The sequence below is a fragment of the Pelodiscus sinensis genome, chromosome 3 (genome assembly GCF_052426305.1).
Source record: "Pelodiscus sinensis isolate ZL-2025 chromosome 3, ASM5242630v1, whole genome shotgun sequence".
NCBI classification, from domain to species: domain Eukaryota; kingdom Metazoa; phylum Chordata; order Testudines; family Trionychidae; genus Pelodiscus; species Pelodiscus sinensis.
In genome coordinates, this window is record NC_143054.1 from 165,832,025 (window position 1) to 165,847,354 (window position 15,330).

General features: G+C 47.9%; 1 protein-coding gene across 1 annotated transcript in view; it reads right to left on the bottom strand.

The window, feature by feature from the left end:
- The window catches only part of MSH2 (mutS homolog 2), a 99,261-nt gene extending 84,139 nt beyond the window's left edge, over window positions 1-15,122 (bottom strand). The window contains exons 1-3 of the mRNA XM_075925390.2: window positions 14,858-15,122; window positions 4,133-4,287; window positions 726-1,004 (exon numbers count right to left, since the gene is read on the bottom strand). Coding sequence (XP_075781505.2) covers window positions 726-1,004; window positions 4,133-4,287; window positions 14,858-15,068 — 645 coding nt within the window. The 5' untranslated portion in view covers window positions 15,069-15,122. The remainder of the gene's footprint in view (window positions 1-725; window positions 1,005-4,132; window positions 4,288-14,857) is intronic.
- Between the last annotated feature and the right edge of the window lie 208 nt (window positions 15,123-15,330).

Consider the following 15,330-nt stretch of genomic DNA (forward strand, 5'->3'; position numbering starts at 1 on the left):
CCTCAGAAGTAAAGATTTTTTTCATGACCACACTACATTCCTTGCATTAGTGATGCACATCCACACCAGGAGTGCTTGCACTAGAGATGTTAATAAGTGGGGGATTTGGGAAATGTTTCAGCAGTTACACGTTTACACACTGGGGTGGGAGGCAGGCAGCTCTCTGGAAGCCACAGCTCATGGAGAGCCTGCTTAAATACCGGCTCCCGCCTACTTTCCCCCCCCCCCCCCCCCCCCCCACCCATGCTGCTGCCTCTGACACAAAGGCAGCAGTGCAGAGGGAACATGCATATAACCGTAAAGGTGGTTAACCATTTAACCATGTACACTATCACATCTCTAGCTTGCACCAATTTAATTGTCAGTGAAGTTGACATAATTATTTCCTCTAAAGTACTGTACCTCTCAGAGGTGGAATTAAGTCAGTGTAGTGGGGATCATGTCAACCCGAGCAACATTTTAGCGTAGATATTTAGAATTAGGTTGATGTGAGCAGACTCATTTAGATTTAATTTTGTAGCATAGACAAAGATTACCAGTACCTTTTGTTAATTGAACAAGTGATCTATGTACCATCCAGAATTCCATCAAGTTAAATTTTGAATCCGGTTTATTTCTTAGCCTTCACTCATCTTAGATCACAATTTATTTCAGAGCTTTTTCTTCCCCAATCTCAATTAATATACAAGTATAAATCAGTCACTCCACACATTTATGCAACTTACGTGTCTCAGTTTTCCCATGTCGCCAACAGTCTCTCCCGCTGCTAACACACATTCCTTAGGTCCAATTTGAACGAGCAAAGCTTCAAGGTTTGAGAAATGATCGTTATCTGGAAACTCACAGACACCCAGCTTCCTAAGAGTCGTGTCAACATATCCAACTCCAATTAATCTCTGTCCATCAGCAGTATGTAGCTTAACGCCCACAACCCCAATGGCAGTCGACATGTCATTATTGCCAAAAAGAATTTCCTCAAACTGGGAAAGGTTACCCGGAGAACCCTGTTTGAGAAAGAAAACTTAGAATGAAGAACAAACACTGTCAAGGTTAGTGGAACAAATCAGAGTTCTAAAGACATCTCAAACTTTAAAAATCACTCAAATGGAAATAAAAGCAAATATGATAACTGACTACTCCGTAAGTTTGTATCCAATAAAATTTACTCTCAGTGCAACTCGATTCCCAAACTATATTTAAATAATTCTGAAACTGCTTTTAAAGTAAAGTAAGAGGCAGCAGGGGTGAGGTAATATCTATTATTGGATCCACTTCTGTTAGTGAGAGCCACAAGCTTTTGAATATACACAGTTTTTCTTCCAGGCTCTGTCTGAGCTCCAAACCTTGCATTTCACAAACAGAAGTTGTCCAATAAAAGACATTACCTTACTCACCTTGACTCTCTACTACCCTGGAACCAACAAAATTACAACACTGCATTACTTACCTTCTTAAAACTGTTGTGCTTCAAGATGTGTTGATCATGTCCATTCCATGTAGGTGTGGAAGGTTGTTGGAAGGTTTTTCCCTCAGCGGTAATCCATTAGGCCTGCAAGGGTACACCCTGGAGTGGCGCCTAAATATGCATGCATGCATATATATCTCCATATCCCTGCCAGGCCACCCCCAGTTCCTTCCTGGAATTTTCCAATGAAGGGGAAGTGAATGGGATTTGGAATGGACATGCGCAACACATCTCAAAGAACGACAGTTACAAGTAAGTAAGTAACCGTTTTTTCTTCTTCAAGTGATTGCTCATGTCCATTCCATGAGGTGATTCCCAAGCCAAACCCTCAGTGGTGGGGCTGGAGGTTACCCGGAAATGGACTCCAACACCGCTCTACCAAAGGCCGCGTCATCCCTGGCCTGCTGAGCTATGGCATAATGGTTTGGGAATGAATGTATGACTCGAGGACCAGCTGGCCACCCTGCAGATATCCAAGATGGGCACCTGTGCCACAAAGGCAACCGACGAAGCCAGAGCTCTAGTGAAGTTGGCCATAAGTGCAGAAGCTAGTATCTGGGCCAGGTCATAGCAAGCCTTGATAAAAGAGGAAATTGAGGAGTAAATACGCTGAGCTGAAACTGGAAGATCCTTCATTCTGCCTACTATTGAAATAAATAACCGGCGGGGGAAGGGGAAGGAGGAGAAGAATGGGTTGGAGAGGCTGCATGAAGGCACTCTGGTGCCAGGAGCAGTACCGAGAGCAGGAGGCCATAGCTCTGGAGAGAACTGACTCAGCTTCAGAGTCCAAGAAATAACCTGACACGGACCATGGTGGTGCGAACGAGGTTGGTGCCGGAGAGCAGTGCTGGGAGGCAAGCCTGGCTATGGCCACAGGCTTACTGCGGTGCCGAACTGCTGAAGGAGGCATCACATGCCCCAGTGCCGGGTCCATCATTGGTGCCAGGGAGCTGGTTGGTGCCATCGCTTCGGTGGATAAGGCGGGTGGGTGCTAAAGCATGTGGCACCAAAGGGAGGGCCGACGCCAGTGTAGCTGACACCTTCGGGGCTGAACGACTCCTGTCTCCCAATGCCGGAGCCTCGGTGCGGGTCTTGGAAGTGCCCTGGGCCCAATGGGGAAGCTGGGGAGGATGTGAGCTTGATCAACTCTCTGACGGTCTCGAAGCCCAGAGTAAAGGGCTGAGCCACTTCAGCAGCCAGGTTCCTCCAGACTGGCCTCGTGTACTGGGCTCGACTGTTGCCACAAGTGCACCACAGCAGAAAGTCTGACAGCTGGGCCCAAGACGTTAGTGTCCTGACTAGGGACGCACTCTGGACACGTGCTGTGACAGACCTACCCCTGCTAGATCTCTTCTTCTATGGCACCAGAGAAGGGAAGCAGTGCCAGGCAGCAGAGCTCCTCAGTGCGGGAGAGGCCCTAGACAGCCCAGCAGCCTCCTGTAACAAGACCAGTGTGCTGTGGCTGGCCAGTGCTGGGTCAACAGCCCATGTCAGGAGACTCCAGCAGGAGAACTCCAGCAGGAAGACCTTCAAACGTGAATCTCCCCACCCCTTGGTCCGCAGTTTAAAACTGTGACAAATCTTGCAGTTAACAGAGAGGTGCGCTTCACCAAGGCACTTAAGACACCCATCATGCGGGTCACCGCGTGGCATGGATTTAAGGAACTATGAACAGGGCTTAGCTGGGCATGCCCCAGTGCAAAGAAGGGGGCAATGCATGGAGCCAATTCTAACGGACCAACACTAACTAACACGAAGCTGTAACAACTAGAAACTAATAAATACTACGAACGAGACTCTTAAGGTGCACTTGCAAAAGCAAGCAAGAAGCATTCCAACAACTGTCACGGGCAGTAAGAAAGAACTGGGATGGGTGGCGGGCCGGCAAGAGTATATTTGCACTGACAAGCAGGCGCCATTCCAGGGGGCTTCCCTGCCAGTCCAACAGTCCTGCTGAGGGAAAAACCTTCCAACAATCTTGCACGCAGTGTACACACACCTACATGGAATGGAGATGAGCAATCACTCGAAGAAGAATAAGAGGTTGATTTGAACTACCCTTCTAGTCTCAAATTATATTACTCTAATCCAAAAATGCCAAAATACTCAGCCTGTATTTGTGGCCCATAGGACATTCAAGATTCTACTTTCTGAGATTTAGTTTTAAAAGTTTTCCTGTCCTAATGGTTACAAAGAAAGCCTAAATGTGACTAATACAACGTTATCTTTGGAGTGTAAGGCTAGAAACATTTTGGCAGCTGTGTGTAGTGATCTTCTGATGCTGTGTAAAGCACAGTAATATGTTTGTACATACATGCACTTTATTACATGCTCCCAGAACATAAATAGACCGGGTTCTAACTTTTCAACTTAGTAAGACTATATTTGCAGAAAAAAAAGCAAAGCTATGAATTTAATAGCCATATAGTAAGTCATGTGTTGTGAAGCTCCCCCTCGAGCATCATATGGTATACTTGTAGTGCCGGGTCAACCCACTCTGGAATAGCAGAGAAATGTTGGAACACACAGAAAGCTGAATGACCTCTTTCCCTCCCAATCATATGGCCAGTAGAGGCAATGAAACGCCGTAAGAAAACGTGAAGTGGGATGAATAAAAAAATATCTGCATTTCCCCCACTTTGATCATATAAAGATAGAGAATTGTACCTTGTATGCCAAATACCAGTCATTCTCTTTAGTAGATTTACTTCCTGCTCGGTTCTTGTAAACTTCAACTCTGTACTGACGAATCAGAAGTAGATCTCTCAGAAAAGATTCAAAGTTCATTTTACTAAGCACAACACTCTCAAGTTTCTGATTACCTATAGGAAGAGAAGTTAATAAAATATTTGTAAGATAAACATGACTATTCTTTTTGTACATACAGTATGTAACTGAGAGCTCTACAAAAGGACAAAGTTAATAACTTTTAGAGGATATAGGATTATTTTGACAAGCAAAGAAGTGGCAAGCACATACATTCTAGGAACTAAAATAAAACCATCTAAATTATAACAAGGATATTGGATTTCCAAGTGCTAAGAACAAGATTATATATGCTCGAAGTAAGTAAAAACTTCTTGTAACTCCTCAGTTCCTTGAGCTCTGCTCTGCATGGGAGTGTCTCTTGATTGTAACCCTTTTTGCACAAGCTTTGACATTCCTATGGCTAGAGTGCTGCACACCTTCCTTTCAACTGAAGACTGAACAGACCCAGCCATAGGTGCTGACCTCTCTGCTAAGATTCAAGATTATGAAATCAAGACCATTTCAAAATTTTTCACTAACATATAAAATTGATCTATTTTTCCATCTCTATAAAGTTTTTGCCCTCACATTTTCTAGTTTGTCTGTTGTAGAGTTGTACACTTCACAATAGATTTTCTGAGCAAAGATAGTGGACACAAGCTATAGCTTTCTCTTCAGGAGAAGCCTACCAATGACATCCTGTGTCCCTCAACCAAATAACAAAAAAGTCCATTGTCTACATTCATTCAAGAGATGTCTCCTGCTATGCAGTGACCTGAATTCTGACGCACACACGCACAGTAAGTGCATGCACATGAGCTCCAAAAAATTCTCAGACACACTCACCAAGGAACCTACTCCTACAATAAACCCCTCTGCCAACTCTGTCCACACATCTAAACTAGTGCTCCCATCATAGGACCCAACCACACAAGTCACTGCATCAGAGGTTCATACAACTGCACATTCTCTAATGTGATCTATGCCATCAATGTCCTTCTGCCATGTATATTGGCCAAACTGGACAGTCTCTACAACAAAGGATTAATGGACACAGATCAAATATTAGAAATGGTAACAGAGAAACCTATAGGAGAACATTTTAACCTGCATGGGCACTCATTAATGGAGTTAAAAGAAGCCATTCTTCTACAAAGGAATTTCACAAGACAACTAGAGAAAGAGTCCGGAATTGACCTTCATATGCAAATTTGACACAGTTTCCCTTGGCCTGAACAAAGACTTGAACTGGTTAACGTATTATAACACTAGTTTTCCTTACATTCAACACCCTATTGACATCAAAAGCTAAGTATGAGACACTTCCAGTGCACTCAATTAGCCTCATTAGCACCAGGACGACGATTGACAGGTAATTTTTTTCCTCCCTCTCCCTTCTTATTCTGTAGGTTCCCTTTTTTTTCCCCTCCACTCTACCTCATATCATCTGATGACATGAGTTTTGCCCACAAAAGCTCATGATACTAGATGCACATTTTTGTTAGTCTCTAAGGTGCCACATGACCAGGGCTCGACAAACTATAAAATCTACTCGCCCTTGGGGAGTACATTTCAGCTGCACACCCCGTTCACCGGCGGCACGTGCATGTGCAATGCGGGTCTTGTGCATGCACAGTACGGGGCTGGCGAGCAGTTTTTGCCGCTGTTTATCAAGCCCTGCACATGACTATTCATTGCTAAAAAATGTATACATCACCATAAAGCCCAATATCCTAAGGAAACAGTGTGTAACTGACAAAATGTTTGTTTTTTCCTCTTAAGTCCACCAAATATGAAACATCTCTCCTTTTTATATTTTGATAAGTTTCAATATTAAGCATAAGACCCTATTATCCTACAAATCTTACAACTATAGCAGGATCCATGCAGATCTCAACCAATAGTTATACCAATGAATTACATTCGAATCAGAAGAAATGGCAACACTCATGAGAAGAAATGGCTACTGATTTCCATCTTCAAAATGCTGTCTCAAAACCTCCCTGATTCAAATTGTTCCATTGTTTCCCTCTAATAGCCCTGGTATCTGGCTGCTCAAAAGCAGCAGCCAGCCATTCTCCCTCAGCAGTCCATCCCTGAGCACACTTTTCCCCCTTACCTTCACAAATATTATGCAACACATGGCTTCAACTATAGGAATATTATCCAGGTCTAACCTGCCAGAAAAGAGAACCTTTCAACCACCAAATGCATATTCCATGGTTATCCTGCAGCTACTGAGCATATTGTTGAACCACTCCTTACCAAATTTAGGCTTCTCATGTAAGGTTTCATGGGGAGCCATTACATTTAAGGGTATGCAAGATCTCCCAACATCACTATAAGCATTTCAACATCCCCTACTATAATCTTCTGATCTGGAAAAAAAGCCCCCACTTGCAACTTTCTGTACAGGCCAGTGATCCTAAATATACGTGTCATGTAGGGATGTGATAGTATAAACCAGGGGTGACCAACCGGTTAGAGACGAAGAGCCAAAATAGCGATGGATAGAGCACGAAGAGTCATGTACCGGGGGCAGGGGAGGGGGGGAGGCGGAGTTGTTGAGGGAAAACACACACACCACACCACACCAGGGAAAAATAGGTGCCGGTACACCATCCCAGGGCATACCATCACAAAAAAAGCACTGGGAAGGGGTAAGAGGTGCAAGCTCTGGGAGGGAATTTGGGTGCAGGAGGAAGTAAAGACGAGGATGCTGGCTCAGAGAGGGAGCTCCAGGCTGGAGAGTGTTGGGGTGTTGAGCAAGCTACAAGCCTGTGGCTGTGAGGGTGCATGAGTTTCCATGAGGGGCTCAGGGCATGAGGGGCTCAGGACACAGATATGCAGTATGTGGATGGTGCAGGAGTGTTGTGGCAAAAGACTGGGGATGTGGGGATACAGGAGTTTGAGGATGTGAGCGGCTCAGGACAGGTGGTTCCAGTGTATGATAGGCTCAGATTTGGGGTCTAGGGGGTGCAGGAGTGTTATGATGCTGTGGCCAGATGGGGGCTTGGCCCCAACTGGGGCTTGTTGGCCAGGCTTCATTTTTAAATAAAATATTATGTCAACACAAAATGTTTCAGCGTTGTCTTCATTTATGAGAAGGGCAGGGAACCTGTTTTGAGTCAGGAGTCACTGACCCACAGAAAAGTCAGTCAAGGCCTCACAAGTGAGATGCAAAAAACCAAAAACCCCCAAACCTCACTAATAGGGCCCCAACTGTGCTGGTGGGGGCAGGGTGGTGGGACAAGGTACTCGTGGGGGTGGGGGCTTGGCTAGGGGGAGGGGACAGAGACAGCTAGGGCCACTACCTGGGGATCCTGGGTCTCAGGAAGCACGTTGGTTTCTCTTCCCATACCCTCCCCTCCCCCAGGTACACCCTCCCCTTCCCCAGAGCCAGGCACACCCCCCCCCCCCAACCCAATCCCCTTCCCCAACCTAATTCTCGGGTAGCGGAGCCGTCACACACACACACACACACACACACACCCACCCACCCTAATTCTTGGGTCCCAGAGCCACCACTACAGACGCGCCTCTCCCTCCAGGTGATGCACGTGTGCTGAGCCACCGGCACGCCATGTGCACCCTCCCCCCCCCCACAAAACTTATGCTCAAGTCCCGGAGCCAGAGCTGTGCCGCCGCCGCCGCCGCCATACACTTGTTTTGTAGAGCAAGGGGAGTGGAAATCACTCACAAATCCAAGCATGTATAAAGCCAGCACAGCAAGTTTCAACACCTCCCTTCCTACAGTCCTTAGTGCAAGGTTGGGGATTATACTCTATGTATTATACTCTGGCTAGTCACATCAGACCTATGGTCCATTGCAGAAATGCCCAAGGGGCATAAGTTTCAAGAGTCCACAGACCTGTAAACAAATACTTACTGTTCTAAAAACAAGTGTTTAGACTCTTAAATCTTAATGTATCTAATGTGAATGCAGATTTGAAACCCTGACCCACAAGGTCTTCCAGTATTCAATTACTTTCTCCAACAGCCTGGTCTACACTAAGAGTGTGTCTACACAGCAGGGCTTAACTCAAAATAAGCTACACAAATAACTATACAAAGCTTGCACCTCCCCTGGATCAACCAGATAGCCAAAACAGGCTGCCCCAGGGATGGAGCTGGCTCCTGCATTAGGAAAGCAGGATAACAGACCCTCTGAAGGTGGAGTGGGTTCCGGAGTGGCCTACAGGATATAGTATTTGCCCGGGGAGCACAGGGTGGTGGATTCTAGTCCTGCCCACCCTGGGAGCAGAGAGGAGAGGGAAGAACAGTGTGCGTTTGTGAGAATGACAGACACACACACACACACCCCGTGAGTGACAGATTTGCATTGCCAAGCTCCCTCCATCCTCTTCTCTCTGTGTGAAGTTAAGATACAGGAGTGCGGACACCTGGGGGCTACGTCATTTGCACAGCTTATTTCAAAATTGGGAGCATCTACACAGCACTTATTTCAAAATAGAGCACTCTTCCTCCGACTTTCCTTACTCCTCATACAATGAGGGTTACTGCTGTGTAAATGCGAACTAAGTTACTTTGAAATAACACTGGTTATTTCAAAATAATATTGCTGTGTAGACATATCCTAAGAGTTTAAACCAAATATAGGCACATAAAGTCAATTTTCTGACCAATGTATCCACACTACCAAGTCTGTTTTGTCAACCTTAATGGCTGCTGAAGTCGATTTTGGGTACTCCTGCTGTTATGAGGAGTAATGTAATTCCTGACCTTGTCTGGTCAAATATACGGTAGTGTAGACACAGCATCAGCGAAAGTCAAAGTTCTTGGCCTCCAGGAGGCATCCCACAGTGCCCACTTTGAGCGCTCTAGTCAGAACTTGCACCTCTACTGCTCTCCAGATGAGCAGAAAGCCACAGGAAAGTCTGAGTGCACACCTCACAGCAGGCAGCACACCTGAGCAGCACATGCGGCCATGGCTTGAAGTCCCACGAGCTCCAGTTCCCAGGGGTGCAAAACAGCACCAGCATGGAGTATGCAAGCGATCCTGGATCTCACTGAAGCGTAGGGAGAGGAATCCATTCTGTCCGAGCTCCGAACCAGCAGAAGAAACGCTGATATCTGTGTGGCTATGGTGGAGAAAGGATATTCCAGAGACTCCAAGCCGAGTTAAAATAAAGGAGCTAAGGCAGTCCTACCACAAAACAAAGGAGGCAAACAGACAGTTTGGCACATCGCCACAAATATGCCATTTCTATGACCAGCAACATGCGATTCTAGGGGGAGGCACTCAACCAGCTTCCCAAGCCTGACCATGGAGTCCAACCAAGACACTCTTGGCCGCAGAGTGGAAAACAATATGATGGCAGCAGCGGAGAATGGGCAACTGGCGAGAGTCAAGAACTTTTTATCACTTTCAAACCAATCGCCTCCTACCAGGACATCTCGCAGTGGAGTACTGATCCCAGGGAGGGCACTTCTGATGAGTTCACAATTTTTTTCTTACTACAAGTGGGTTAATGCAATTGGGTGAGATGTGCTGCACGCTCTAAGGCGTGAGGGGCCTGGAACAGCTTGTTAACGTGTTTGGAGATGGAGCAGGAATCCTCCCTGTATATCTCCATGAAACCCTCAGATAAGAACTCTGATCACTCTCAAAAAGTTTCTGGGGAGGCCAGCCTTATTCCACCCTCCACAGTAGGACACTTTCCCACACCAAGTAAATGGTCTGGTGTCAATGAACCACAAAAACATAGCAGCATAAGACCCAGGTTTCTGGTCACGGTCAGTCAGCATCTGCTCCTTATCACTATGTTTGCCATGTGAGGTATCAGCCTTCTCTGAATAAATCTGGATGAAAAAGGAGTGGAAGCTATTGGCTATTACTACTACTAGCATGGCTTCGGCTTCTGGCACCCCCTTCTGCCCTTTCCTCCTGCCTTCGGATTCCTGTGCGATAGGAAAATAGAACGCTCTCAGGAAGCCACATGAGCAGGACACAGAGGGAAGCTGCCCTGCCCCACTGGCATGACCATTCCCCAACTCTCACCCGTACAACTGTGCCCCTTAATGTGCCTGTCTGCCTCCAAACCACACGAGTCCAGATGCTCCTCTGAGAACTCTATGTACCTGCTGTACAATGGCTGCTTTAATGCAAAACGTTGGCCTTGTACAGAACATATCTCTATTGTCTTCACAGAAACCTTTGGTGTATATTAATAGATTGAGGTTAGATTTAACACAATGTATCTCCTGCAACTTTTCATTACAGTGGGAACAGCAGGCAGTTTGCTGCATACTCCGCCACCTCCAGCAGCTGTCCCTCTCTCAGATCTGCAGGTGAAGACAGGTTTAAGGAGCAAGTGGAGTGGAGGAATATGCTCCTGGAGTAGATGTGGGTAGAGAAGCACGACAGGGTGGCAGAATGGCAGGAGAAGAGAGAATACAGGGAGTTGCAAGCGAGGCAACAGGAGACTATTTTTACCCCCGACAGCAGTAATGGAACACCTAGCTGCATTCCTGGAGAAGAACCTCTCACTCCCCCTCAGAATGCACCCCATACAAAATAACTTTCCCTCCTCCCCCAGATCCATTGCCTCTACCCCCAGGGGTCCCAGAACATGGGGCAGGGGGAATTCTGGGGCAGCCTACATCTCCAGGACTTCAGGAGGCAAAAGGCTGTACGTCTTGTGACTAAGTCCCTCCCCCTTTGGGTTCCCATCATGTACTTCTTTTCTTTCCCCACTCTCTTCCTTAAATAAAAATGTATGATCTGTGAACAACAATCCTTATATTGCTTCTACCTCAGAAGTTGTTTGGGTGATTACTAGGGATATTAGATAGCAATTAACTGAATAGCCGTGTAACTGCAAAAAATATTATCAGTTATACGACTATTTGATAGTCCCCGGGGGCAACTCCCTGCGCAGATCAGCTCCTGCTTGCCACCCCATGCTGCTGCCTCTGATACAGAGGCAGCAGCACAGGGTGGAAGAAGCTCCCCATGACCATCCCACAGAGCCTGGACACGCTGGAGACAGAAGCTGGTCCATGGCAGCAGCCTTTGTCTGCAAGGGGTCCGGGCAGACAGAAGCTCCTCCGGCATCCTACAGAGCAACTTCTCCTGTCCTCCCCTGATGCTGCCTGTTAGAAGCTAGTTCCCCATTCCCGCCTGTTCCCCCCATCCCACACTGCTGCCCCGGATCCAGTGCTCATGGGAAACCCATCCTAAAAAGCTGGTTCCCCACACCACTGGCTCCAGCTCCCACTCCCCCCTCTCCTTTCTCCCTCGGATACAGGCCTAGGCTTATTGGTTAATTCTGTACTCAACTACTCGATGACATCCCAACAATTATAGGCAAGCACACTGAATACAGGGGCACCTCATTGAGAGAAATGCGCATGAGTCTCAAAAATGGCCATTCATAACACTGTTGTGTTCCCCACTCCAAACTGATTCCCAACTGACCGATAGCTGTTTGGCATTGCAAGCTTCCACAGGGCAACTGCCATGCACTTCTCCATAGTCACAGCAGGTTTCAGGTGTCTATGTGCTTCAGGGCAGGGGAAAGCCATTTGCAAAGTTCCAAAAATTACCTTGCACATTCAGAAGCATTGCAGCCCCTACTGATCATCCCATACCTGCAGCATTACATGATCCAACCAATCTGTGCTTGTCCCACAGCACTAGAACTGGCATTCCACTTTGTCAATAGAACCGAATGTCAGCTGTGGTTCCATTTCGCTCAACACACAGGCCTGCCTGTACAGCATGACCATGGCACCCTGAGACAGAGGAGTGTGATGGGGTGTGGTTACACCACACCCCCTTGGGGCTGCTTCCTGGTGTGTAAAAGCACTGACACTTGCCTCCTTACTCTCTGGGGCTACTCACCACTCTCCTGCTGGGCCAGGTCTCCTGGTCTCCCCCAGCCAAGGCAGAGCTGAGATCACACACACACACTCCAGAAGAGCAATGCAGACACTGAATCACCTCAGGTCTGAGGAGAATGAAGTTTCAGGCACAGCAACCCGGAAACCCTTCTTTGGGGTGTCATGCCAGCCAAAGACAAAAAGCCTGAAACTTTGCATGTTAAATAGCCTTCCTTTTGAATGGGAATTCTTGCTTTCTACACTCTCCCCTTCCATGGAAAATTACCAGTCAGACCCCACCAACTGGAGTGGTCACATGTCTTCCTGTGACCAACCACTCCTTAGACTTCAAGGATAAAGGAGACTGTTTACAAGTAATTACACAGCCATTGAGGTATCCCTGCATTAGAAAGACCCCTGATGGCTTTCATTTGCAAATTTAAAACCATAAGCCATTTCTAACCCCATATTTCTAATATTACATACAAGAATGATACATACATCAAAATAAGATCTTCAAATCCAGCAGATTGTGACATTAAAATTGATAGGTTACAAAAGGTATTTTGTCCAAAGACTTTTTTGTGTTACGTATATGTAACATGACGTATTTTGTCCAAAGTCGGCCTGGGAGACCAGGAGATCTGGCCCAGCAGGACAGGGTGGTGAGAAGCCCCAGAGAGCAAAGAGGCAAGGGTCAGTGGCTTTGCCCGCACACTAGGAAGCACCCCCAATGGTTCTTCTGTGACTGCACCATCACAAGAGGCAGCAGCGTGGGGGTGGAAGGAGCAGGCAACTCCATGGGATCCAGTGTTATTGGGGAGTAAGCTTAAAAGCCAGCTCCTCAAATGCAGTGGCTCCTACCTTCCCCCCTACTTGCTGCCTCTGATACTGAGAAAGCGGGGTAAGGGAGGGGGAGTTCAGGTAGTCATTAGCAGGGTTCGACAAATAATGTATTCTACTCGCCCGTGGCAAGTAGATTACAACCCGGAAGAGCCGGTGCAGCGTGATCACGAAATCGTGCGGCTGGCGAGTGGGGCTTGCCGCCTCTTGGCGAGCTCTGGTCATTAGGATTAACCAATAAGCCCAGACTTATTGGTTAACTGTTTACATTACTATACGCTAACATCCGTAGATTCAACCTTATCTCGAGGATATGTCTACACTACAGGATAAAGTCAAATTAAGATACAGAACTTCAGTTATGTTAATTGCATAGCTTAAGTCGAAGTACTATAACTCAACTTTTGGTGCTGTCCGCACTGCGTAAAATCGAAGAGAGCATACTCTCCCTTGAACTTCCTTTACTCTTTGTTGAAGCAGGACTACCAGCAGAGACTGGAGTGCCCCTCTTGATTCAAATTAGAGTGACTTTACTAGACCAATTTGAATGCTGGAAGAGAGACAGCAGGAGCTTTCATCTTCTCTGAAGTGTAGACATACCCATAGTGTAGACATGACCTTGACTGAACATAATTTAAAGCACCAGTCTTATTCCTTTAAGCAACCACACACAACACTTTCATTACTGAACACAAAGCAGCAATGAATTTCTTGCTCAGAGCAAGCCCAGGTACATTGGCACCCCCATAATGCATTGTTCCCATTTCTCCAACTTATCTATTCTGTCCTGTATTTCTCATGTAAATGGGTGGTTTGCCATAGGCATAATCTGAGATGTCACTCAAAGTCATCAGAAGCCACGCATTACAGTTTTAGTAAAGAGGCTTACTCTGAAATATGGCAACTCCCTGTTAAACAGAGTAGCCTGAGGAGTACAATTCTGCATAATGCTGCTCTAACATAACTGCACTGTTGCAATGCTTGTTCGGTCCCCAATACTGACATAGTAAACATCTGGGCTACGTCTACACTGGCCCCTTTTCCGGAAGGGGCATGTTAATTTCAGCTATCCTAATAGGGAAATCCGCGGGGGATTTAAATATCCCCCGCGGCATTTAAATAAAAATGTCCGCCGCTTTTTTACGGCTTTTAGAAAAGCCGGAAAAGAGCGTCTACACTGGCCCCGATCCTCCGGAAAAAGCGCCCTTTCCCGGAGGATCTTATTCCTACTTTGAAGCGGCGGACATTTTTATTTAAATGCCGCGGGGGATATTTAAATCCCCCGCGGATTTCCCTATTACGATAGCTGAAATTAACATGCCCCTTCCGGAAAAGGGGCCAGTGTAGACGTAGCCCTGGAGATCTGTTAAAGCTTCCTAAGTCTTTATAGACGCATACCACCGATACACATGCATGCAGAAGCAAGGTCACACTTTCTGCTCAGTCCCTCCAATGGTAAGCATGACCCCGAATCCCCAAGCAAAAATCTGGAGCCGTGACCGCTCCTGAGAAGGTTCTGGAGCACAGTGAAAGACAAACTTTATATATTTGTATTGTGTTTAAAAAAAAATTGTAAGCCACCTCGAATATTTTAAATAGAGAGGCGGGGTCAAAATATTTAAATAAATACACAAACAAACAAACTCCACGCCAGAGGCGAAGAGGGGCACGGTAGCTGCCGCGGCGCGCTGCAGGGAGGGAAGAGCTGCAGTACCAAAACAAGGGCAACAACACAGGGGCGTGCGCAGGCTGCGCGACCGGGCCTGAGCTGGGACAAGGGGTCGCAGCACGAGGCAGGACGCTCTCCCCACACCCTTTCACCGGGCTAGGTCACCCTGTGAGCACCGCCAAGGCGGGAGACGCCGCTGCTGAGCCCAGCGCAGTCCCGTGTGCCCAAGCCCCGGGGCAGGCACCGTGCGCCCGGGCCCCCCGCCACCACGAGCCCCGCGCCCGTACCTGGGCCCCCGGCCAGCAGGCGGATGACGCCGCGGGTGCGGAAGAGCTCGCGGGCGGCCAGCAGCGCGTCCCCGCCATGCACCGTGTAGTGCTCGCCGCGCTCGAAGAAGCGCACGGTGGTGTCGGGCTTGTCGGGCAGCGCCAGCACCGCGCGCACGAACCCGCTGTCGGCGCCCGCACCCTCCGGCCACAGCGACTCCCCCGACGCCATGCTGCAATCTCCCGCCGCCGCCACGCGGCCCAGCCAATCAGCGCGCGGCCGGCCGAAACGTCGCCCGCCGGCCGCGTTCTAGCCCCACCCATCGGCCCGTGGGGGCGGAGCGACGGCCGCGCTGCGAGCGGAGCGGTGGCGCTGGGCTTGCGGGGGAGCCGCTTGGGGCGCTATTCTTGGCACTACCTCCCCCTCCCCCTCCCCCAGCGTGGTTAGCGCCGGCCTCTCCGCTCCTCCACTCCGCAGCGCTGCCCCGGCCCTG